The 23,796-nt window shown below is 36.4% G+C and overlaps 2 protein-coding genes across 3 annotated transcripts; both read left to right on the forward strand.

The window, feature by feature from the left end:
• Positions 1-928: 928 nt before the first annotated feature.
• LOC135681290 (uncharacterized) lies at positions 929-10,161 on the forward strand. Of its 2 annotated transcripts, XM_065195670.2 has the most exons (7): positions 929-1,183; positions 3,053-4,882; positions 5,553-5,648; positions 6,074-6,193; positions 6,904-7,559; positions 8,440-8,656; positions 9,685-10,161. In XM_065195670.2, the coding sequence occupies exons 2-7, from the start codon at positions 4,876-4,878 to the stop codon at positions 9,984-9,986; spliced, it is 1,398 nt and encodes a 465-aa protein (XP_065051742.2). In that variant the 5' UTR covers positions 929-1,183; positions 3,053-4,875; the 3' UTR covers positions 9,987-10,161. The 2 variants fall into 2 exon arrangements, with proteins under 2 accessions (XP_065051742.2, XP_088967920.1); XM_089111794.1 differs by lacking the exon at positions 929-1,183 and having other exon boundaries at positions 2,393-4,882.
• Positions 10,162-10,616: 455 nt separating this feature from the next.
• Positions 10,617-22,898, forward strand: LOC135681291 (uncharacterized). The gene is made up of 4 exons (XM_065195671.2): positions 10,617-12,323; positions 18,727-19,229; positions 20,492-20,690; positions 21,303-22,898. Exons 1-4 carry the CDS (start codon positions 12,311-12,313, stop codon positions 21,623-21,625), a joined length of 1,038 nt encoding a protein of 345 aa, XP_065051743.2. The 5' UTR covers positions 10,617-12,310; the 3' UTR covers positions 21,626-22,898.
• Positions 22,899-23,796: the final 898 nt, after the last annotated feature.

Below are 23,796 nucleotides of genomic sequence, written 5' to 3' on the forward strand. Positions count from 1 at the left end.
TCAAACCTGCATGCATGGTTTTTGGGTTTGGCTTATAATAAAGTGTGGCTTATAAACAAGGACAGCTGGTTATGGAATAAATATGGTATATTTGCTTAGATATATTAAAGTTAGCAACCAACACAGGAGCAGCTAAAATGACTTTGCAGTTAGCATTCATGCTTATTCTAAGACCTCTTTAGGTTGCACTTCATTTTCACTATCACATGAACATTGCTTGTTTCCTGTTCAGTGCTAGAGCTAGCTAGTAAGAGCTTGTTTAGCAGGCTTTTTTGATCATCTAATAAAGTATATAGTTAGATATCATATAGCTAGATATCATATAGCTAGATATTATATAGCTAGATATCATATAGTTAGATATTTTTAGCACTTTACAAACTAATTCATCTTAGCCTTGAAACAAGTGAGAAGATGTAATGGCCCCAGAAACCATAACGGGCGTAGATATGATAGTAGATGGTAATTGGACAGAAGCAGCTTCATGTCAGTGAATGCTTACTCAAGGCTTGAACCCATTTAGATTAGCCTCTTGAAGCAAAAGAAAGTAGTCCAAACAACTTAAGAACATCATAAAAATTTATTAATTATCCTACTGTAGATAACTATATGCTCAAGCTGTACTTGAAATTTCTCATGAAATTACTTGGTAGAGGCTTTGGGATAGTGAGTTCAAAGGATGAGGTAAGGAGGAACAATTAGAGAGCTTGTGTCCATTGATGCCTCGTTTTTTCGAGTTCAGAAACATTATAAGCTGTGCAAAAACATTAAAAGATTAGATTTTGTAATAATCAAATCATGTATACCAGTTAGATACAGTTTTACTGCATAAATTTTTCCTAGGCGATTGATCATTTGGAAAAGTCAAAATGTACAATTGAATGCATAAAGAGCAGTTTTACATTTCTCTTAGACATCTCAGAACGTAACATGATTGTATCCTTACTGTAGATCTTCCAGTTGGTTTTTTCCGGTTGGGCTGTTGTCCTTTCGCAGAGCTGTAAAGACTAATCCAATCACTGCCAAGAAATGCGCCATTGCTCTACCAAAGCTCTCGATTTCCTCTTAAAGTCGATAAGTTTCACTCAGCATTTGTTTCTGTTTTATTAAGGACAAGCCAAAGAAACGGACAGAGGTATGGACTTCGAAGTTTGGAAAATTAAAGAAATATGAAGATTTCAAGGTATGTATAAAGGTTCATATCTTTGTGCAAAAATTTTTTGCAGTTTGGCTTTCATGTTTAGAACTTGTTGAAATCATCCTTACCAAATGAAAATTTTTGAAAATAACTAAAAAAGTAACAAGTGTCCTGTGGTTGTCAAGAACTGGAAAATGAAATAAATGAGAACAGAATTACACTTTTGCAACCAGCGATCCTTTTCCAAAGGTCACGTGCCTTTGTGATGTCCAGACTGTGCCTTCGTTCATTATGGATTGTTGCAGCCAAAACGATACCTCTTAACATACGTTCTCAGCTGCCTGTTGAATACCAATAGAATTATGGCATTCAATGAAGAATTTAGAAGCAGTATCAAATGCGCCCATTGCCCTGCAAGCCCTATCTCCGTTTTACCTTTATCAAATAACGAAGCGATGTAGATGGATAAAGTCGGTAGGATGCACAGTGTTGCTGTAACCAAGACAACTAGAATTCCTTTTCGTAACCCTTGGTCCACCCGCGTCACGTTACTACTGTCGAAATTGAAGCTTCTGACCCTCTTCTTTACTGAGAAATATATCTTTGCGTATATAATGGCAACAGTGCCTAGTGCTACTGTATGAAAAATTGCGAAGCAGCTAAAATGGTATTCGAAGATCGAAGGGAATATTAATAGGGACATTTCTATCAAGAAAAATGCGAAGTTTCCAAATACCATAGATCTGTAAACTCTCTGTGTCATAACTGTAGCGTAGTTGGTAAGATACATCATATGAATGGCACGATCTACTGCCATTATGAACAAATAGCGGCTTGAGTGGCCAACAAAAGACCTGATGATAATCTTTAATACAGACATAGGGTTGCCCATGCTCTCTCTCGTGATTGCTGTACTTGCCAAAATGCAATGATGTATAAATCCAGTGAGTCCAACAGCCGTGTCTGACAGGCTTAGAATGAACATGTATTTGAATGACACTTGCCTTAACCTTGTTGCTCCCCATACTGTTAAGGCTAGCAAGATGTTCAATGAAAAATTTGAGAAATCAACACAAAGAAATAGAATTAGTAAAATCAGCATTCTTCTTCTCCTTACTATACCCGCTGCCTGTTTTCATATAAGTTGGTATGCCGGTAGCAGATTACCCTTCGCGTTTGGGCCTGATTCCCACTTTACTCAAAAGCCCTGCACTTCAAGGACAATCTATGAAGTCTGCAATTATGTCAACCTTGCGAGAAATTATTAAAAGAGCGTTTATAATCGAACATCGATGAAATAATCAAACATTTAGCCATCTGCCGTCCTTCTATGATCAATTATCAATTTAATATGCAAGCACTGATCACTAAATCTGCTCCAATTTTTTATTATCAAAGTTTCCTTTCGCGCGTTTTTCAAGTGATTAAAGAATGCCTACCCACTACTGTTTACGAAAGGCAGTAATGCAGCTGCCTCTATTAGCAGTCACCGTAAAAAAGATGATGAAATTTGGTATTTGGACTGCTGCATGCAAGCTGCTTGATATGAAATGGACACGGAGATTGTAGACAATTTGAAAATGGCTTTGAAAAAAGCAAACATTTTACAGCTTTTAGTATGTTGTAGAATGTTTGCTTTTTTCAAAGGAGATTGTAGAGGCAGCTGCTTTTTTCAAGGTGCCTAATCTCTATGCTGCAAATGGACACGTTTAAAGCTGCAAAAAGATTGCGCCTCAATCGTTATGGTTCCTTGCTTGTATTTTTTCTTATCTTGCCCACTTTTTGAGGAAGAAATATAAAGGACTTTGTAGCTTAGTATTTCTTGTAACTTCTTATATCAGAATAATCGTTTGGTACTTAGTTATTAACTTTCTCATTGTATATAACTAATCATTTCTTTGTTTACCATCGTAGATAGGTAAAGTGTTGTTTATTTCACATTTAAAACATTCCAGAAAAATACAGAGAACAGGCTTTTCAACGTAAGAATAAACAATCGAAGCAATGAACAATAATAATCTTGTATACTATTGATACATTAACGCGTTTGACAATCATTCGCGCAACAGTTCTGGGCAAGTGATTGTCATAAACAATGTAGTGGAATGTAATGTGTTCGGCAACCATTGAGGCGCTTGATCTGGATTAAAAGAAAAATGAGACCCAGGAAGAAATCCGCGAGAAAAGTAACTCCCGTCTCGAGACTGTGAGAAGAGGTGAATATCCGTGAGTCTCACGGCCAACCGTGAAACTTGACAACCTTGTTATTATTCTCGAATATTTATACAGGATTATACTTCAGTAGTGATATGCATTTATACATATTTACACTGTTTTCCTAGTAGTCCTGGTAAAATAAACAAACATAGGCAAAAATGAGATTAAAAAATTAGTTTACAATCAGCATTTATAAAATATAATTTGAAAGCGGAAAACAAATCCGGACAAGGGGGATAAAGTAGAGTTGTATAAAAGAGAGTTATAAGGTTGAGAGTTTACGTTAAAGTATAAAAGCTCTTCAATTTATTTTTGAAGGAAATAAAATCATTTTCTGCTCGAACTTCTTTTGGAAGTTTGTTGAATAATGAGGCACCTTGTTAGTAACAGGATGCTCTTGCTTTTTCCAGATTAATTCTCTGGTTTTAATCATTGTGCCATTGTTTCTGGTATTTACATTGGAGTTTTTCATTGTAAAATACAATGCCTGCCAAAAGTCTTGGAACACTGACATCAATTTCCAAGGTCAAAATCAATCATTCCCCTCTCCCCTACAGAACAATGTTGGTTTACTATAAAACGGGTTAAGATTTTAGGAAGCACTTTCTTTTGCGCTTCCATCATGAAATTTCTCTAAATCATCAACATTTTTTTAGGGGGAAGGGGGCGGAAGTAGCAATTTTTTTTCATGAAAGGAATGAAAGATATCAAATGCAGCGTAAACTGCTGGGTGTTCTGGGTAGCTGTCAAAGATAGCGCCTTCGTTATTAGGGTGGAGGCATTTGTGCACATATGTTCGTATTCGTTTCATTGTGATTATTTCATTACGTAAATCAGGAGTAGTTTAAGAAAATTTTAATAAATGGGATATCCCTATTCGTCACTTACAAAAATTAAGCTTTTCAAAGCCATTTTTGATATTTGATTTTAATAGTTCCTTTTTATATTGTTTTCCTGGTTTGTTTTATCCTGTTGAATGTTTCAAATTCAAGTAGCCAATTCGTGAGGCTGTTCATTGTTGACCAAATTCATCTCATACTTTGGCCAAATCCCTCAAGATGATAGTCAGACTCGAAAAATACAGGGCACTGGGCTTGCAAATAGTTTTTGTCCTCTCAACGTCCTGGGCAACTTTTGCTTTATTTTGAAAAATTACCACGTGCTTCCATTAAATGTAGCAATATTACTGAATTATATGAAGCTGAATTTAAATTAATCCCGAAACATGAAATAATCTTTTCAGAACAACATAGTTCCAATGTTAGTTTGCTCATTGAGTAACTACCTGCAAGGTAAAATATCATTGGACACATTCACCGTGGGTAGATACATGACAGGTTGTGATCTCTACCAGCCTATTGCTTATCGGTAAAGCAAAATTTGTTATATTATCTGTTTATATTTATATTATTGCTACAAATAAACAAATGTTTGCAAAGTAAAGGACTTGTATTTTCGATGCTGCAATACAATTAGCTCTCAATGCCCAAAGTTAGACGGTGTTGCAGGAGTGTCTAGACATGAAGGGTAGGTTAGCTGTAACCTTTTTATTGAATTTCGTATTAAAAAATACAAAGTTTGGCATTCTATTGATGTCTCGTGAGAAGTTTTTTTCTTATTAGTCTTCGCAATTCCACTGGCAGCATTAATCAAGAGTTGCCCTTAACTCGTTCACAGATGAAGCAAATAAAAAAAATCTGCTAATCAGCTTTCTGCATACGAAAATCCTAGAATATGCTATTTGCTAGCTGCAAAGCGATTCGGATAGCTCGCTGCTGAAAGTCTGACTATATTTTGAAGTCCTTTATATCTTACAACGGAGTATATAGAAGCTTTAATCACGATAAGTCTGGAAAACCATGCCAGTTAGAGTAGCTTAAGTCGCCTCCAAATGATACCATCGTTTAACATTATGTTTTCAGCTGTCTTATTTGCATCTTGCCTTAGAGTACGAAGTATATCCTTGAAGTATACGAAGTATAATATTTTCTGAGCTAGGGGCCTATGGAGTAAGACACTGTAAAGAGATTGCTCACCCATAACGTAAATTCAAAATATAAAAAAAAGACAAAACTTGTTGTTGCGCCCGCCTTCAAGTAAAATCTATGATCCGTTGTTGTTAGAAAAAGTTTTGTATTTCAATTTTTTATAAAAATTTGAGTGTATTTTGTGATACAAATCTTTACTTTCATTTTAGGCCAGACCTTTTCGCTGGTCCTTGCTGTCTTTTGCACCTCATTTGTCACATTGACCCAATCTGGAAGTTGGGAGGTGAATAAGATTAAAATAACCAGTAAGTCAAATACTTTTCGAACCTTGACGAGACTAAACCTGAACATTCAAGCCACGTTCCATGCTGTAAGATAAAATTTTAGGCTTGTGGTGTCTATGTTAAAAACCTAGTCACCACTTAAGCAACAGAGTTGTTTTCGGAGTTAGATGTGCCCTTACCCTGGGTTCCAGAGCGTCAGGAAATAGGGTGTTGCAACCCCCTATTTCCTCGACGCCCCACTTGCTACACTTGACGCTCTGGAAACCCAGGGTAATGTACCCTCCCCCCTTTATCGTCATCGTGCGATTGACGAATTGTCCTAATGTTCTCAAGAAAAGCCTGCGTGTATATTGCACATTACAGTCGATAGTAGCCGCCCGTATTACAGCTCTTAGACTTTTCAGTTACCTCCAATGCGTAACAAACTGCTACATTGATTATTACAGCCGGCGGCAGTAAGTGCATCGATCCCGAGGACTGCCATAACAACGGAATATGCAAGGCTGCAGTTGGTGGTAATGGGAATTGTAACTGCCTGGTGGAATTTGCTGGCCCTAACTGTGCAGGTATTTCTAAAAAAGCTTTTGCGCTGAGCCCCACTTACTGATGCTGAAAATTGGCAAATTTCTACTTTTGCTATGATCTTTTGCTTAAAATCTCCTAACAAACCCCTACAAAAATCTTTATAATTCGAACTTTTCGTATTTCGACCAATTTTGTTGTTCTCCTCAGAAAAATTACCTTTCTATGTAGTTCGAACTTTCGGCGAATTTTACGAAGAACTGGCGATATATGTCTTTCTTCGATTAAATTATCTAAAAATCGACGAAGATTAAATTATTTGCGGTTATTGAAGTCGTTTCTTTCAATAATGGAGAGACGAAACGAATAAGTGCGAAGTGTATCGGCCTGCCCCGTGTCGAACCCTGAAAAATAAACGGCATTTCCTATCGAATAAAGTTAACATAACTTTTTTCTATTTACAATTGCTGTACAAAATGTGATTTCATGGACAAAGGCTATATATAGCTGATGTAGGGATAACTGAAGCAAAATCCAGGATTTTTTGAAAAACTTATTTAAATCGAACAGTTTGTAATTTGAACATTCTGAAAATGCCCCGATAGTTGGAATTATACAGAGTTTATTGTTTATAATGACTGTATATCTTTTTTATTATCAAAATTGTTGCAATTGCTTAATTATTTTTTTGTGCTAGGAAGTAAAGTTTATTCTCGACTTCTCTAGACTAATGTGAGATTTTGCTTCTATAAAGTTCCATCGAAAGACAACTTAGGCAAAGCTTTGCCGGCCACTGAAAGTAAAGGAGCCAGGAATGTACCGGCTAGAAAACGAGCAAGGGTTCATACATCTTTAAAAGGAACAAAGAGAAAACTTAACTATGACGCTGGCTCGAACATATATGGCCTAACGCCTGAATCCTTGGCGGAAGCAGAGCAGCCATTTTTGATTTACAACCCTGATAAGAAGGTCTACTGCTATGTGTCCTATGATGAAAAGGCTGTTGGTGAACATAGTCCTTACGTAGAGGCAAGGGCTGATCGATTTGGAGCTAGAAATCTTTTCAAATTTGTTAAAGTTCCAGCTACTAATGGCAAGTTCTACATCCATAACATCGATCAAAATAAATATATTTTTGTAAGCTATAGCAAGCCTGGACTCCTTAAATTCTGGGATAGCAATCTACTTGCTGCTGAGTCAATACCAACTGAACCAGATCTGAAAAAGAAGTTCATGTTTGAGTTTGAAGACGAGGATGGTGATGGATTTTACAAAATTAAAAACGATGGAAAATACCTTTACATCTCCAGTCACACAACAGGGATACCCGCAAGCAATCTAGTGAAAGCAACCAACGGAAAAAATCTCAAAAGATGGAGCTCACAATACTTTCAATTTGCGCTGAAAGAGGTAAGTGGGATTGATAGAGCTAGCCATTACTGAAGATCGGGTTTTCTAAATTCTTTCTTCTAAAAGCTAACAAAGATTAAAAAAATATCGGCCTTTTACAACAATTGGTTCCGTTGTAGAAAGATTGTGATATAATAAATGTTCCTTTGAAAGCAGTATCAAGATCTTTTTCAATTGGGAAATATTTACCGGTTACCGGGATTGTTTGAATGGGGATGGGGGCAATGTTAATATTAATGACAGAAATGCTTTTGGTTTTCCAAACCTTTGGCTGCCATTGTAGTTGAATCTTGGAACCATCCTGTTCTACACACTTAATCGCGTACAGCTCTGTCCAAACGTCACTTACCACTTTATGGCAGTCCAACCAAAAATAATTGTCCTTCATTATTCTTCCTTTGATAAACGTACATCAAAATTTTATACTTTAAATTTTGAAAAGTAGAAGGACCGCGTAGCATATCTGGGATTCTCTCTCTTCCTCTCTCCCTCAGCCTCTTCTCTGAATTAAATCTTTGTGAAGAAAGATACTCCATACACCCTTCCTAGTAGCAGAAATATTTTGGCACTAAAACCAAACACGACAGGGTATGGTCTTGAAAATGCACGTTCCCTTGTAACCTAGGTATCAGAGGATCATGAATCCTGGGATTACGTATTGTATCCGTCCGTGGTGGCAAAGAAACAGTCCTCGCTCAAAAAATTATTTCTGTGATTAATTTCGAGCTATATTTCTGAGGCTAAACACTAGAGACTCTGTCACCCAGGGTAGTTCCTTAACAGAGTGCGTTGCGTCTTGAAGAGATTGTTCATCATTACAAGATTTACGTAGTTTGGAGCTCGTAACGGTTGCTAATGTTTCTTGCTTGATACTTTTTAGAAAATCAAAGATATAGTGTTCAAAGTAACCGGCGATGCTGTACCAAAAAGTAAATCTGTTGACACAGTGATCGACAACCAGCAGAGTACAAAAGTCTGCTATAGAGGCATCAAAGGCGAAGCCGATCAGGATACAAAAATCGAATTTAGAGATGACTTCTCAGAAATACGTTCGTACTCAAGGCCTGATGGGTTTTCCTTCAATGGAGAACTGAAAGGTAGCGCCTCGTTTCCTTACTTAACTTTCAGGATATCATATTTTTACCGCAGTAGTGAAGAAAAAAGCAGGCTTCCAAATACATCCTCTTGTTCAGGCCTTCTCTCCAATTCTATATTACATACAGTCTATCATAGTTTTCTGGGTTTACTGGTCTTGTATTCTTGGCCAAAAACACATGTCTGCGAGAGCTGATAGAAACGTCACTGTGACTTTAGTTGTGACTTCGGTAGGCGTTTATTTGGTCCACAAAGCAATAAAGGGTCGACAACGGATATCATTCTAAAACTTATGTATTTTTGCTGACCATGATTGTCAGTGAAAGTTTAATTAGGATGTGTCGCATAAAAGCTTCCAGCGAAGGAATTAGCAAAGTACAAATAGGGGAGGGGGGGATAGCGCTCACAGGGTGCATTCACACGGAAAGGCTTTTAATTGTACCGTTCCGCTCCGTTCCGTTCCTTTCCGTTCCAAACGTTGGAACGCTCTCAGAGATAATACAAAAAGTGGAACGGTACTGGATCATTCCGTCCCGTTCCTCTCCCGTTTGAACAGTTTAACTCGTCCGAAAAACAATGTGAACAGTATGCAAAATTTGCTCCGAAATTCGGAACGCTAGCGGGCCTTATACACTTCCTGATTTTCCTAGCTGTATATATAATCTTTCACTAATTAAGTGAACCTTAATTTCATCAATACTATTTTAAAAATTGATCAAAACCTGGGTCAATACTTTTTTCCAACTCATAAACAATAGCAATTGATGAAAACAAGTTAGGATGACTGTCCCTACTGAAATTACTGTCTCTATATTTCACATCGACAAACGTCATTCTCGGTAGGGTTTCAGGAAATAACATCCTTATTTCCCCAGACAACGTTATTCTTTTTGGTCTGTCTTGAACTAAGCACTACCCTGTAAATCTTCATGAAACAACTTTCACTTCTGCACCTGCTTTTATTATCATACAAATTTTGTCATACCTTTTATTGCCTTTGTCATACAAATGAATTCATTTTTAATTACAGCTACCTACGGCTCGGCCTCCTTTGATTACACGAGTACCGAAGCAACTGCTGAAACACAGAAATTCATAAAAACAACGTTGAAATCTGCCAGCCTAAAATTACCAGTAAACAAATGCGCTTGTGTCACAATTACATATGAAGCGATGGAATACATGCAACCTTATTTGCTTGAAGCAAAGTCAAAGGAAGGCAAGACCTTGCTTGCCAAAGGGAATATTGAAGGACAACGACTTAACAACTTTGAAGCAAATGCCTTCGTTTCAGACTTTAGGGAACATTTTAGATGTCCTCATGAGGTGTGATGTTTGAAGCTTTTTTAACTGGAACATGTGACTTAGAGATTATGACACTTGTAAAATATATTTTTCTTTCTTGTATTAATGTATATAACCAGCCTTACTTATTTATATATTTCTTATTTTTCTCCTTTGTTGCTAATTACTTGTTTAATTTTAAGTATCACTGGATAGCATAAAATTTAGCTCTATGTTTTATGACTATGATTGAGATACATTTTTTAATATCTATGAGTTATTGTATATTTGTCTTCCAATGCTTTTTTTGCATGTATACTTTACATATATCTTCTGAGTATTCGTAATCCTTAAATTTCCACACAGGATACCTCGTCACTTAAAAGTTTCAATGTTTGTTTTCACGGCAATCTTTAAAAATCCTGAGACAAAATGCTTTTTGCAGTTCATAGCCTCTTATGTTTGATGATGTAGAAAATATTTGTGTATAAAAGATTTTGCTTTACAAAGGAATATCTTTCAATTAGAAAAACGTGAAAGATAACTGTGCTTTTGAAATGCTAAATCATCTTTACCAGCCAAAGAACCAAATTGAGCCCATCTATAGCACATCCATGGTGGTAGACATTAACCATTTATAGCAATGAAAATTTGTTCAATAGCTGACACTGAATACATGAGGAAGACGTATCCAATATTTTCAATGGGTTAAAGGTGGTGTCACCAATTGTTTTCTTTTTTCACTCTCGAAAATGTGACTTAATGTACGGAAACAAGAATTGACTTGTATATAGCAAATGATGATTGATAAGGCCCGTTCACTATTAAGTGATTTCCCAAATGCATGGAGGTCGGTTTATGTAGAAATCATGTACTTTATGGCAATAAATGTTTTGTGTCAAACGAAACAGAGGTAGAAATATGGGAGGGGGGAGTGATTTCGGTGAACGCCTTGGTACAAGAAATGGTGAGAGTTTGGAAGCGTGTCATAACATAGGAACAAGCTTTGCTCGTTTATACCGACGATAAACACCGAAGACCTTTCTTTTACTTCCACCTTCTCTACAACGGTCATTTGCGTCCCCCATCTACTCTACCTTTACAAGCGAAAGAAAAAAGGGACGGTCACCGGTTGAAACTGCCGGGGCAAGAAGCCCAGACCGGACGTCAATCCCTTTGTTTCCGCTCAACAGACCAAAACAGAAATAGGTTATCAAAAATGTATATCCCAATCTTCACTGTATCGAAACTTTACTTCCACAGCGAGTACAGACAATGAAAAGATATTTTCAGGTGCCATGATTCCTCAACCTGCTGCTCATAAATTATTTTTGAAATCTTCAGATGCAAAATTTGCGTCAGTGCCTCTCTAAATTCGTTTAGTCGCTTAAAACATTTTACTGTTTATGGGCGTAATTTCGTTACTTTTAATTAATTTTGTTTCAAAACAGAATTCATAACTTTATGAGGCCCCTTCACCTCGAGGCCCTGAGGCAATTTGCCCCCTTTGCCCCCCTCTCGGTCCAAAGGCGAGCTGTAGACTCTAGGAAAAAGCTACCAGTAGAGAATGCCATGGGCACTTGCAATGTATGGACAAGACCCAGCAAGGAAGATTATGGATGTGAACTTCCGAGGACAGGAAAAGTTGGGGGTAGAGGACACGAGAAACTGGTTCTGTCTAGGTATGGAAAAGTTCAACATTTTTTACCATTCGTTCTATTTTGTTGCTGCATTTGTAGTCTTAAATTTTGTCATCACTCAGCAGTAATGTGAACATCAATTTATACTGTCACCAGCATTGCAAGTTGAGATGAAAAATGAAATTCAAAGTTCAATAACGCCAATTTTAACTCAAATAACTTGAAACTGACATAAATACAATTTCGAATATTATCGAGTAGATTCACCAGAGATCAGAGAAATCATTCTTGCCATGTTTGATGTTTGATGTAGGGACGGACACTTGGTCAAATATTAGGGGGGGGGGTAACCCTATTGTTTTTATAATATGACGTCACATTTCCCCCAATATTTTAGAACAAAAGACGATTGTCCTCCAAAATATACGACGGCCCCTCTCGCCCCCCAGTTGTCTGCCACTCGTTTGAAGCTTGAATGCATTAACCAAGAGCTTGGCAAAATCTCAGTATTGCTTGTGTTGATTACGGAATTCATTACCAAATAATGATTATCTCTTTCCCTTTTTTTAAACTAAGTTTTTATGTTACCCATGATATGTTTTATTTCAGAGCAATTAAACAAAAACAACATCAACAGCAACAACAACAACATTTTGAAACTTTGTTGTTCTTTTTGGCGGGTGTGGTGCACTGATCAGTGGTGTGGTGTGCTCATTCTAGTTGACCGCAAAGATGGCTTTGTCAGGTAACAGAGTATTCTCTATATTTTAATTAATTTCACTGAGTTGATATCGATTTTCACTCCACTCACTTGTCCTTCTGTCCTGTCACATTAATTAGTCCCATATTGTGAAATTGAATTGAAATTTTGTTTTTACTACATGTCCACTTATTTTTACATTCTTTCAGACTACATCTTCTCATTGCAACCTCTCTACTCAAGTCTGTTAATTTTTCAGACCAGATTATACAGCTTTATATAATTATAAGATTTCCAGCACCCCCCGGTCTGAGCTTTATGCTTTGGCATAATTACTAGTACCAATCAGTGATGGTGCTTGAGCACCTGCCACTGACAAACAGCCAATTGCCATTAGATGTTTCAGGCAGGGGCGTACCTACTGGGGTGGTGTACCACCCCCGCACCCCCAACTTTTGGAAAGTTGGTCGGTAAATGTTATGGATTATTGGTAGATGCGTATCTTGACTTTATACAGTATATTGGTGTGTATAAATTGACTAGCAAGAGTTGAATTTTGGTCAGGAAATTCACCTGTTTACACTCCCCCTACTCCAAATTGTCAAGGTATACCCCTGGTTGCAGGTGCTCAGTTTTGGCAGATTCACATGTATATGCCTGTTCAAAGTAAAGTTCTGACTGTTTACTGTTGTAAAATGTTAATCATGGGCTATAAACAACTGGAATCAATTTTGAGGGCATGTTATTCAGTCTATGATGACCTTAAGCTCAAAGCCATAAGGGAAGAATTTATTAAAGAAACACAGGCCATTTTTTTACCGTAGAAAAGTCAGCAAAGAGTAACAGTTTAGGGGTGGATAACTCAGCTTACATGCAGTTTCCAAAGTGCAAAACCAACAGACTTGAAGAAGAAAAGTTTTAGACCATAAGGTGGGTCCCCTTCTTGTAAATATTTTGGAGGTGAGCTAGCAGTGGAAGTGAGGTAGGGTGGCCTTTAGAACAATTAGTGGTTTAGGGGTGTGAGGTATGGACAAGAGGTTCCTCACAATTAATATCATGAGAGATAGAAATCATGTTTTGCAATTAGTATAAAATACCACAAATATGGATTTTTCAATCTGTAAGTTTTAAATCTTAGTTTCCTTTGCTCTTAGTTTTGGGCAGACTTGCCGCTGTACTTTTGGTTTTGCAGATAGATATTTTTTGAAACCCTAGGGGCAGCAATGTGGGCAGGTACACACTTTTACCACATCATTGCATGACAATTTCCATGAAAATGTGAACTTATGTCACAGAACTAGCAGTGAAATTCTTCAATGATTTATTTGAAAATTGTACCATAAAAATGTGTTTCAAGAAACCAAAACAAGTCTTGAGAATGTTTTGGGATGCAAATAAAATAGACAAGGGGTGATATTAAAATGTTTTTATTTGAATTTTTGTTTGAAACCAAATGTGTTTGACTTAGAACTTGTGCATGTATTGTATATTTTGGCAAACACCCAAAATAAAATCTGAATTTTAATGATTTGAAAGTCCAAATTCATTGATAGAAGTCAATATGTTTTAATGTGTTGCAGGCACCCCCTCATGATTTCATTGTAAGACCAAGCAGTGGAAGTAATTGAAATTTCGATAGGGATATTTGAACAAGTCAGCAAAATACAAGGTTGAAATTTCCTTTGGACCAATTCATTCAGAATTCTTGTTTGAAAGCATTTAAGAAATGACGACAAATTATAAAATTTGTTTACTAGATATTTCAGTCATCACATATCAAATACTTCTATTCCTTGATTTGTTGTTTGCTGATAGAATGAGAATATTTTGATGCAAACAAAACAAATTTTGTTTGTTGGACCAGTTCAAGAGGTTGATGTAGTGTCTTTTCTTCATGTTTGGAAATTTACATCTCATGTATACCAACAGTCACTTATTGAATTGGAAACTTAGTTAAATATGTGATTTTCTGATCAATTCATTTTTGCTGCCCAATTTCATATGCAGGTGAAAACAAAATGGAAACTGCTTGTATAACTCTTGATTGTTATCAATAATTGGAGATGAATGTTTGTCACTGCAACTTAGATGCCTCAGCAACATTGAACTTCTTCTGCATTCAGGCTATTTTGTTAGTTACCATCAGACCTCTGGCTTAATAAGAGATGGAAAACCTCTTGATGAAAACACAGTTTTACCCTCATGTTGTCTCAAACTGCATTTAAAGTCTTTGAAAAGAACAACAAAAAATCATGTGTGCAGGCTGAAGGCAGATGCCCCAGATCCTCCTTTTAAAAGAAGAAAACAGTCAACCCTGGAGAATTTCAAAACAAAAGGTCTATCAGCTGATTTTTCCTTCAGAATCAGTGAGATCCCAGCAAGAGTGTTCGGCCTCAGATAATTCTGTTTCTCGTACTTCTCCCGAAATGCTCTCAGAGAAGGATCAAATAACATTCAACTCTTTTACTGTTCCTTTTCAAGTTGATATTGGTGAATGCTACAAATACTGTAAAAGTTTGAACAATGAGCAGAAATACGAGGTCCTTCAGAATGACTGGAAACCTGAGCCTGGCTATCTATTTCCTGCACGTCGTCAGTTTCAATACAAAAGGCTTGCAGAGTTTTCGTGGCTTGCGTACTCAAAGCATATTGATGGTGCCTTTTGTATCAACTGCGTAGTTTTTTGGCATTCCTGATCAAAGTCAGCATGGAAAAAGCAAGCTTCACCACTTATTTACATCAAAAGTTCCGTGGCCATGCTGCAAAATCAAATGTTCACCGTTCCGTCACGTTCAGAGCCACACGATTTTGTCTCGTTATGGAGCGAAAATGCAAGTCCATCGATCATCAAATCAATATTTTAGTTGATGAACAAATTAGAAAGAATCGGGCCCAGCTATTTCCTATTATGAAGGATATGCTTTTGTGACGTCAAACTATTTTGTTTCAGGGTTTCAGAGACGATTCTGCTTATAACGATGACGATTCAAATAATCCTGGTAATTTGAAAGAATTGTTGAAATTTCTCGTCCGCTGTGATAATATAAAGCATTTAAGGAGTAAATGACAAATGCCGCTAAAAAGATGACATACAGATCTAAAACTACTCAAGAAAAGATAATCAACATCTGTGGCGAGTTCATCATGTCTAAGCTTCGGTCAGAGAACCACGAAGCTCTTTTCTGTTATTGCCCATGAGGCAGCAGATCTTAGTAATATTGAACAGATGCCCTTCGTTATCCGGTTTGTAGACAATCAGGCAAAAATACGCGAAGATTTAATGGACTTTGTTCCCTGTTCCGAAAGAATGAAAGGCAAAGGTATAGCCAATAAAATTCTTCGGGCTGGTAGAGGTATTGGTTTAGACATGAACCTTTATCGTGGCCATCGGTATGACGGTGCTGGCAACATGGCAGGCAAATGCTCTTGAACCGCTGCTAACATATGCCAGTCCTATCCTAAGGCTCCTTACACTCACTGCGGATCGCATGTGCTAAATCTTCGCGTAGCCTCCGCTTGTAAGATTCAGGTTATCAGAAACATGATGGGGCATGCGCGTATTGTCACAGAGACAAAACTTTTTCAATTTAAGCACTACACGATTTGACATCCTGGAGAAATTCATCGGAAAGGTGCATCCTGTTTCGCGTCACAGCCACCTCATCGATGTTTGCCGGACAGGGTGGGTTGAGAGAATTGATGGACTCGATGTATTTGTGGAGCTCTATGATGCCGTTGTAAGGTCTCTCGAAACTATCATGCTAAGTTTAGACAATCGTGGAATTCTGATTCTGTCCGTGACGCGAATGGATTGCTCTATGCAACAGTATCTCTTCAGTTCATATTGGTACTTGTCGTTGTTTCACGCTGTCTTTAAATTACCAGACCTCTCACTAAACAATTTCAAAAGGTCTCATTTGATGTTGCTGCTGCAAAAGAGAAGATTTCGTTGACGTCTACTTCTCTGCATCGCTTACGATCTGAAATTGATGAAATTTATCTAGGGTGGTATGAAGAGGCAGCATCTATTGCTGAATCAAACTCCATTTCTCCTGCGATGCCTCGAACTGTTCTATCGCAAGTTAAACACTCTAATGCTCCTTATGAATCAGTATCTCAGTATTATAAACTAAGTGTCGCAATCCCTACCCTAGATACCAGACTCACTTTGGTACGCAATCCCTTTTTTTGGATCACCTGTCAGACCGAATACAACCTCGTTTCTCTGATAGAAACATGTCGATTTCAGACGGATTTACGATATGCCGAATATGATTGCAGCTTTTCCTGAGTAGGAAAACAGATTCGCTTCTTTCGTCAATCTTTATATCAGTGATCTTCCTGAGCCAAGAGATACCAAGACCGAACTGATGATGTTGAAGGACCATTGGCAATCCTCACAAGACAGCCCATCAACATTATGTGCACTTCTTACGAGTATTGACAAATCAACATTCCCATATATATATATGCTTGTTTCCAGTTCCTCGCAACATTGCCAGTAATAACATTCACTCGCGAGAGATCTAATTCTATTCTTCAATGGCTAAAGACATACCTTAGAAGCACCATGTCGCAACACAGATTAAACGGGCTAGCTCTGCGATGCGTTCATAGAGGAGTCAGGATCAATACTGATGAGATAACTTTTGTTTTGCAAAAAGGAATCCTAGAAGGATGAAGTTGATCGATATATTAAACACAGATCCTTACAGTGAATAAGTACCTGCAAAGTACATACTGTAAGCTACTGGCTCTGACCTATGTAAGGCTGTTTCTGCTTTCAACATCAGTCGTTGTTTACTGTACTTTGACTTTAAAAACTCATGAAACTGTTCTACATTAGTTTCTAGTTTAATTTCTTGCTTCTCAGCTAGGAGAGGCTTTCATTTGGTTCCCAATCAAAATCTGAGTCATTGCTGACTAACCAAAATTCTGCGTTGTTTTGCATTAAACTATTAAGCCTTCGTTCCTCGTTTCAGGTCCTCGTTCGTTGCTCATTTGAGTTTTCTTTGTTCAGGATACCCTTAATTTGTTCGTCATTTAAACATTTTAGTTGTCGTTGTTTAAAATAGCCTTGATTTGATCCATCAAAATGGCCCTCGTTTGTTGGTCATTTAAACATTTTAGTTATCGTTGTTTGAGATACCCTGAATCTGACCCATCAGAGTGGTCCTTGTTTGCTTCTCTTTTGAACATTTAAGTTGTCGTTGTTTTAGAAACTGTCAAAGCTATATGCAATTGTTGCTCATTAAAACGTTGAAGGTTTTTTTTCTGTTTGATAAATATGTTTTTATGATGTCAAAAATGTTATGTTTATGGTTGTTGAGACTTTGCTTAGTTAAAGACTTCAAGCAATTGAATCAAAACATCTGCCGCTTGCATATTAAATGTAAATGAATTTCGTAATGAACGTTTTGTCAATGTAAATGAATTTCTCTGTAGTTTTCTTGGTAGTTAGTGAGACTTCAACCCATCGAGGAGAATTCTTTAAGTAAGGTCAAAGTGCGTTACCTGGCAACTGGATAGGACGTTACCTGGCAACTGAATAGGGCGCTACCTGGCAACTGGATAGGGCGTGGCATCTTGCCTCAACTGCAAAAAACTGCAGCATCCCTCAAAATTTAAGCTGGATCCGCCCTTGAGTGACTCTCCTGCTTCAGCCAAGACTCCCTGCTTTTCTTAAGAAAAAATCTAGGTTTTGAAAATGTTACAGGTCTATGATGCTTTTTAAAATCGGGAAAAAACCAAACTCATTTACTAACTTATTACTAATATCATAAGATAAAATGAATAGCTTACAGGAACATGGGGGGAGCCATATTTCAGTTTCAAAAATCTACTCATTCATTTATACATGGAAATATAATTGTTTGTTTATTTATACATTGTTTATTTAACATGGAAATATAAATTTAATTATATTTCATAATTAAATAATTAAACCTTAAAATATAAAGCTATTAAAGCAGCTTATCAAAGTTGATAACATTTTTTTAAAAAGCATATTAGTCTTTTAGCAAAGAAAAACTATCTGTAAATAGGATATCTCGTATGCTCATTTTTCTGTAAACTGTCCTTGTTTTTATGATAGGCCCATCACCCATTTTGATGTGTGCACCCCATCAATTTCTGTAACTGAAAGCTCCGGTGTTGACTAGATTTTAGCAAATTATCTTCAATAAAATAAAAATCAACAAGCTTGATATTTCAATTAACTCAATTCTACTACTACCACTATAATATATGAATTTTACATAAAATTAATGAAGCTTACTACATATAAACAACAATATTGTTATAAAAAATAATTAGCAAATAAAAATCTTTCCCCCTTCTTTTTCATCTTCCCCCTTATCCCTATTTTAGGGCGTAGCTGTAGGCACATGAGCTTTTCCCTAGCATTACCCTCTAAAATGATTCATATCTAAATGGTTTTTTATTCTAGAAACAAGCATGTTAAGTGAAAGCCTGGACAAAACTACAAACATATTGTGGGTTGACCCTTCTGCATTAGCTGAAGCTGATCAAGAATTTCTCATCTACTCGCCTAGTACCAAAAGTTACTTGTTTATGTCAAAAGATCCTACCTTGTCACATAGTATGCATACTAAAGTGGAAGCTCATGAAACCAGATTATTTGAAAGGAATTTGTTCAAACTGGAGAAAGCCAATGTAGAGGACACATATTATCTTTTGAATTTGAAAACTGGCAAACATGTTTATGTTTCTGGTGAGAATGTGTTAGGTGTGGATGACAACCCAGTTGATCATCCGAAAATTGAAAAGTTCCAGTATTCATTTGAAAAGGCCAATGTTCTTGGATTGTATACGATAAAGAATCAGGAAAGCTTTTTGCATGTATCTTCTGTTAGGGCTGGCATCCCAGCCTGCTGCGTCATCAAAGCCAGTAGAGATCAGCCAAGTATTTTCCAATTTGTTTTAGAAAAGGTAACCCATTTCTCAATTATCTAAGCTTTTATCTTTCAATATGTTAGCAAATTTTTTAAAATAACCAAACTGTCAATGGAAAGCTCTTAAAAGTGCAGAACTGAAGTACTGTGAAAGAAAAAAAAAATTTTCTGGCAGGTGTCCACAGAAAACATACAAAATTTCAGCAGTTTGGTTACACATAATTCAGCGATAATAATTCATATCACTATCTAAATGTAAATGAAATCTAGGTTTCAAGTGTCTCTTGATGCCTAAATGCAAGAGCAAAATCAATATTTCCGTGTTGATAGAAACTGAAAATCGATTTGCAACCTAGATTTCCTTAGCACTTAGATATTGATATGAATTATTATTGCTCGGAAATCAATTTCGTGAAAAAGGCACTTTGCTGTCCCTGTGCTGTCCCTGTGCTGTCCCTGTGCTGCCCCTGTGCTGCCCCTGTGTGACCCCTGTGCTGACGCTCCACCACATGGTTCCGGCGCCCCTGCTAACATGTCTTATTCTATATATTAAAGTGGCAACTTTTTATGCTTCATTGTGCCATGTCTTGGGTCTCTAATTATTCTTCTGGTATAAATTTGTTGAGTTACCACCTGTAATTTACTGTAGTACTTCGAGTTTGATAGTTATTGGCTACTTTTTGTTGGTTGTTAGCTTGTTTCGGTCATTTTGTGTGGTTTAATCGCATTTTGGGTGGTTTGGGCAGGTTTTTGGTGTTTTCACAGGTTCGGGCTTGTTTTAGCTTGTTTTCGATTGTTCCATGTGTTTTAGTTAGCACGATAAACTAGTAACTAAAAAAGGCTTGATATTGAATACTGGCCAGGAATCATTTACCTTGAATCCTCAAATTGTCTCCCTTTCTTTAAAGTCCCACCACTGGAACAAGCCCTCTTCCTTGAAGTAAAGTTGTTAATAAGCTACATCGCTAAAAGAGAGTTGATAAGTAAAATTGCAAATGAAATGAACAAAAAAATCGTGAAAACGAGCTTTTGGTACGGCAGCTTGTAGATGGTTTTTGAAAGCCACTCGTGGATAAGCCTCCCCCCCCCCCTTAAAGTAGCCCCAATCTTAAGATTGCCTTTATAAATAAACCCCCAGGGGGCTAATTTGAGGATTTAAAATATATCTATAAAGATTTATATCACCATTTCTGGATTCTGAAGCTAGAAGCCTAATGCTCAAATACATTTTATGCTTCTTTTTGGTAAATCGCATCACTTTATATGCTTTTTTAACTTAGTAAGTCTTGTGATTTTCAGGATGTGAGAGATGCAAAGATAGAGTATGATACTGAACATTGGGAAGTGCAAGTTAAGGAAATACAGGATCTTTTGTATGAATACCCAAATGAAGGGGAAGAAGAAATTTCTAAATCTGTCGTTTTTGAAGAGCCACCAAAGGGAAAGGATTTGTTTCAATTTGAACATGGTTTTGAATACACTGGGACGTTTACTGGAGGTATATAGCTTTTTCAGTAATATACATTTAAGAATATGTCTTGAGCCCCTCTTTTGCTTTGCTATTGCAACCAATTAACAAATAAACATGGTACCTGATTCCCTCAATTAGTTGTTTTTTGTACAATCCATTACTTTATGATGTCACTTTACTCACAAGTTAATCTCTCTTATACCAATAATTAGAGGAAAGCTATCAATCGCAAAAACTAATTATTAGAAATAAAAGGGAAGTAGGCTTCAAACTGACAAAAAATGCTAGACAGACTGGTGCAAAAGTGGAGGAAAGCATTTGAGTTTTACGTCGCTTGGCGGGATAGTCAACTTTTCCACCACTGTTTTGCTCCACAGCTGGTTAAAATTTTGTCCCAAAACTTGGACCTGGATACGGAATTTGGCTATAATGGTAGCAACACATACACAAAATGTTTCATTTTTTTCTTTGACAAGCTCATAACAAATCTTTAGACTTGGGGGATCAAGCTGATAGTGGGATTTTTGCCCAAGCAAGAGACTATTACCTAATTTCTCAATATGAAACACCTTCTGCAACATCAAAAGGTACTTTTATTTCTGGCAATATCGTCTCTACTTTGCGTGACCTTTTTACTAGGTGTTCCAGTGCGTACAGTTACTGAGGATGGAGACAAAAAGCTAATTGTTTTTGGTAGTATTATGTCGACGTCTTCTACTACGGAAAGTGGAATTTCAAATATGAAGCACACACTGAATATCAAGGTCCCTCCTGGAAACAAGACTATCGCTAAAGCTACAATGACTGAAAGTGTGTGCAAGGTTCCTTTTTGCATTGAGGTTGAAACAAGAAGCAAAAAAGTGCTAAAGGGTAAAGGAACATGGATTGGCGGAAGTACCCCCTTTTCTGCTTATAGCACTGAAATGGTAAGTTTGGAGGGCGAGGAAGATGAAAGCATTTAAGTACTTTCGGGAGATTTAGACGTTTTTATCTATATATCATTGTGACTTGACTGCTTTTGAGAATAATATTTGATAAAATTACATATTCAACTTTTATATTTATTTTTATTTTGCCGTCAACATGATCTTCATAAATGCTACAGTCGAAGAGTTACAATGCTCTCCGTATTTGTGATCACAATTAGACATTCTTTCAAAACTTTAGCTAGATAAAACAATACCTTTTGTACTCGACGCGAAGATAATAGTTTTCTCGTTTCTACCAGTGGTTTTCTAATTTTATCTTAAGAATCTAGGGAAAGGATTTCCAATATAGTACTAACAATCAATCAAAAACTTTATTAATGTGTCAAAAAATATTTAGCTTACAAGCTAATTGAGGACACATCAAAAACTATCGAATGCAATATTGCACTTATTTCTTCAGGGTTATAGATTTAAAAGTGAGAGTGGGTAATCGTGACTGAATTTAACTAGATATATCCAATGAGTATAGATTGTTTTCTGTGAATATGGCCTTAAAACTAAATTTTTGGTGAAATGGAAAATGGCTAGATGACATTATAGGAAGCCCCTCGTTCCCCACCCCTCATCGTGATGGGTTAAGTTAAAGTATTGTAAGATCAGGGTTTGTGTGAAAACATCGTCATGGCAAGCCCTAAATGACACGTATTAAAATCTTTACAGCATTGAAATCGTGAGAATAATGTTGATTGTTTAGAAATTTTGATAAATCTGAAAATTCATAGCTGACTGCACCTTGAAATGCTAATTACAAACATACTTGAATTTTAAACATAACTTAGACTGTTTTGATTAGAGTTGTCTGTTATTTCTTAATATTATGTCACTTTTTAATAAAATGGGGTTAATAATATCAAAGCTTATGAAACTAGAAAATTTATGTATTGATAATTGAATATTCAAATAATTTTAATTTTTTATATTTATCACATACAAAATGTAGAATCTATTTGATATTCAATTTGAATTTTTTTGGCATATAGTTGTATAAACGTCATTACTCGTAATAGAGACAAAAATGTCAGTTTATAAGATGATAACGATAATCAAATACTATATTTTATCCCTTTTTTGGAGAATTTTTCTGTTGTTTTTCATAACTCGAAAAAACTATCATTTACATAGTATCAGCAATCTCTTGATGTTTGCTAAAACTCATAGTGAGTTTCATTAATTTTAACAACAGTAATGAAAATATTGAATCAAGATGTAGGAGTTGAAAAAGTTATTTTACACTAAGCGTAGAGACGAAAGAATATTTTGCGTTATGAGAATGCCTGTTTTAGGAAATATTTACTCGCTTTCTCAGGAACGCTCTGCAAAATGAAGGTAATGTTTTTAGCATAGATACCGTAACGTTAGAACACCGAAGCAATGTATTTCTATTTCTGTAAGCTTTTGTGTGTTTAACTATTGTAGAAGAGGTAAAGGATCTGGTTCAGGAAAACCGTTTCAGAAAAACTGTTTTTAAAAGAATTTTTATGCTTTATCAAGGCAGTTTAGTTGATGCTTTATCAAGGCAGTTTAGTTGAGCTAACATAAAATAAAAAAACATTTTTGACGAGAAAGTTGGAAACCAATCATTTATAAAGACTTTGTGCAAAGAAACTGCTTCATTTCATTTCAAGACTTTTTTTTAATTATTCTTCGCGCTCCCCTGGATGTAGTCTCAAATTTGAGGTATATTCCCATTAGAATTTTACAATAAAAAGCTTTTTTTTATTTTACAAAGTTACATGTTTTTTTCATAGGTTAGTTACGAAAACGTCAGAGGAGCAGTAGTTAGAAATTGACAAAATGCTGCCGATGAACTTTTTTAGTTTCTGGTATTAAGGCGCTGACCTCTCGCAATTTTTGACTAAATCTGTATATCTAGACTATTTAAACTTGGGGGAACAACACATCAGTATAGTTTTCTTCTTAACCACCAGAAACGGCCGTCTAGGTAATGTTTTGCGACAGACTGCTAAGAAACTTTACTGTCACATGACAACAACTTTTGCCGCAAGACCTGATCTTCTTACTGTTAACAAAAAGAACCATTTGTTTGTAATAAAACTAACAGTAGGTCACAAATTCAGTACGAATGAAAATATGGCAAGAAAAACGAAAAAAATGTGAACATATCTTGAAAAAGAAGTATCTAA

The sequence above is a fragment of the Rhopilema esculentum genome, chromosome 12, assembly GCF_057945365.1.
Source record: "Rhopilema esculentum isolate cy_ngs chromosome 12, ASM5794536v1, whole genome shotgun sequence".
Classification (NCBI taxonomy): Eukaryota; Metazoa; Cnidaria; class Scyphozoa; order Rhizostomeae; family Rhizostomatidae; genus Rhopilema; species Rhopilema esculentum.

What these genes read in the sequence shown, in the direction of transcription:
- LOC135681290 (XM_065195670.2), top strand. An exon ending in TTCAATTTGCGCTGAAAGAG is followed by an intron (nt 7,560 to 8,439) that starts GTAAGTGGGATT and finishes GATACTTTTTAG; the next exon opens with AAAATCAAAGATATAGTGTT. An exon ending in CTTCAATGGAGAACTGAAAG is followed by an intron (nt 8,657 to 9,684) that starts GTAGCGCCTCGT and finishes TTTTAATTACAG; the next exon opens with CTACCTACGGCTCGGCCTCC.
- LOC135681291 (XM_065195671.2), top strand. An exon ending in TCCAATTTGTTTTAGAAAAG is followed by an intron (nt 19,230 to 20,491) that starts GTAACCCATTTC and finishes TGTGATTTTCAG; the next exon opens with GATGTGAGAGATGCAAAGAT. An exon ending in CACTGGGACGTTTACTGGAG is followed by an intron (nt 20,691 to 21,302) that starts GTATATAGCTTT and finishes CCTTTTTACTAG; the next exon opens with GTGTTCCAGTGCGTACAGTT.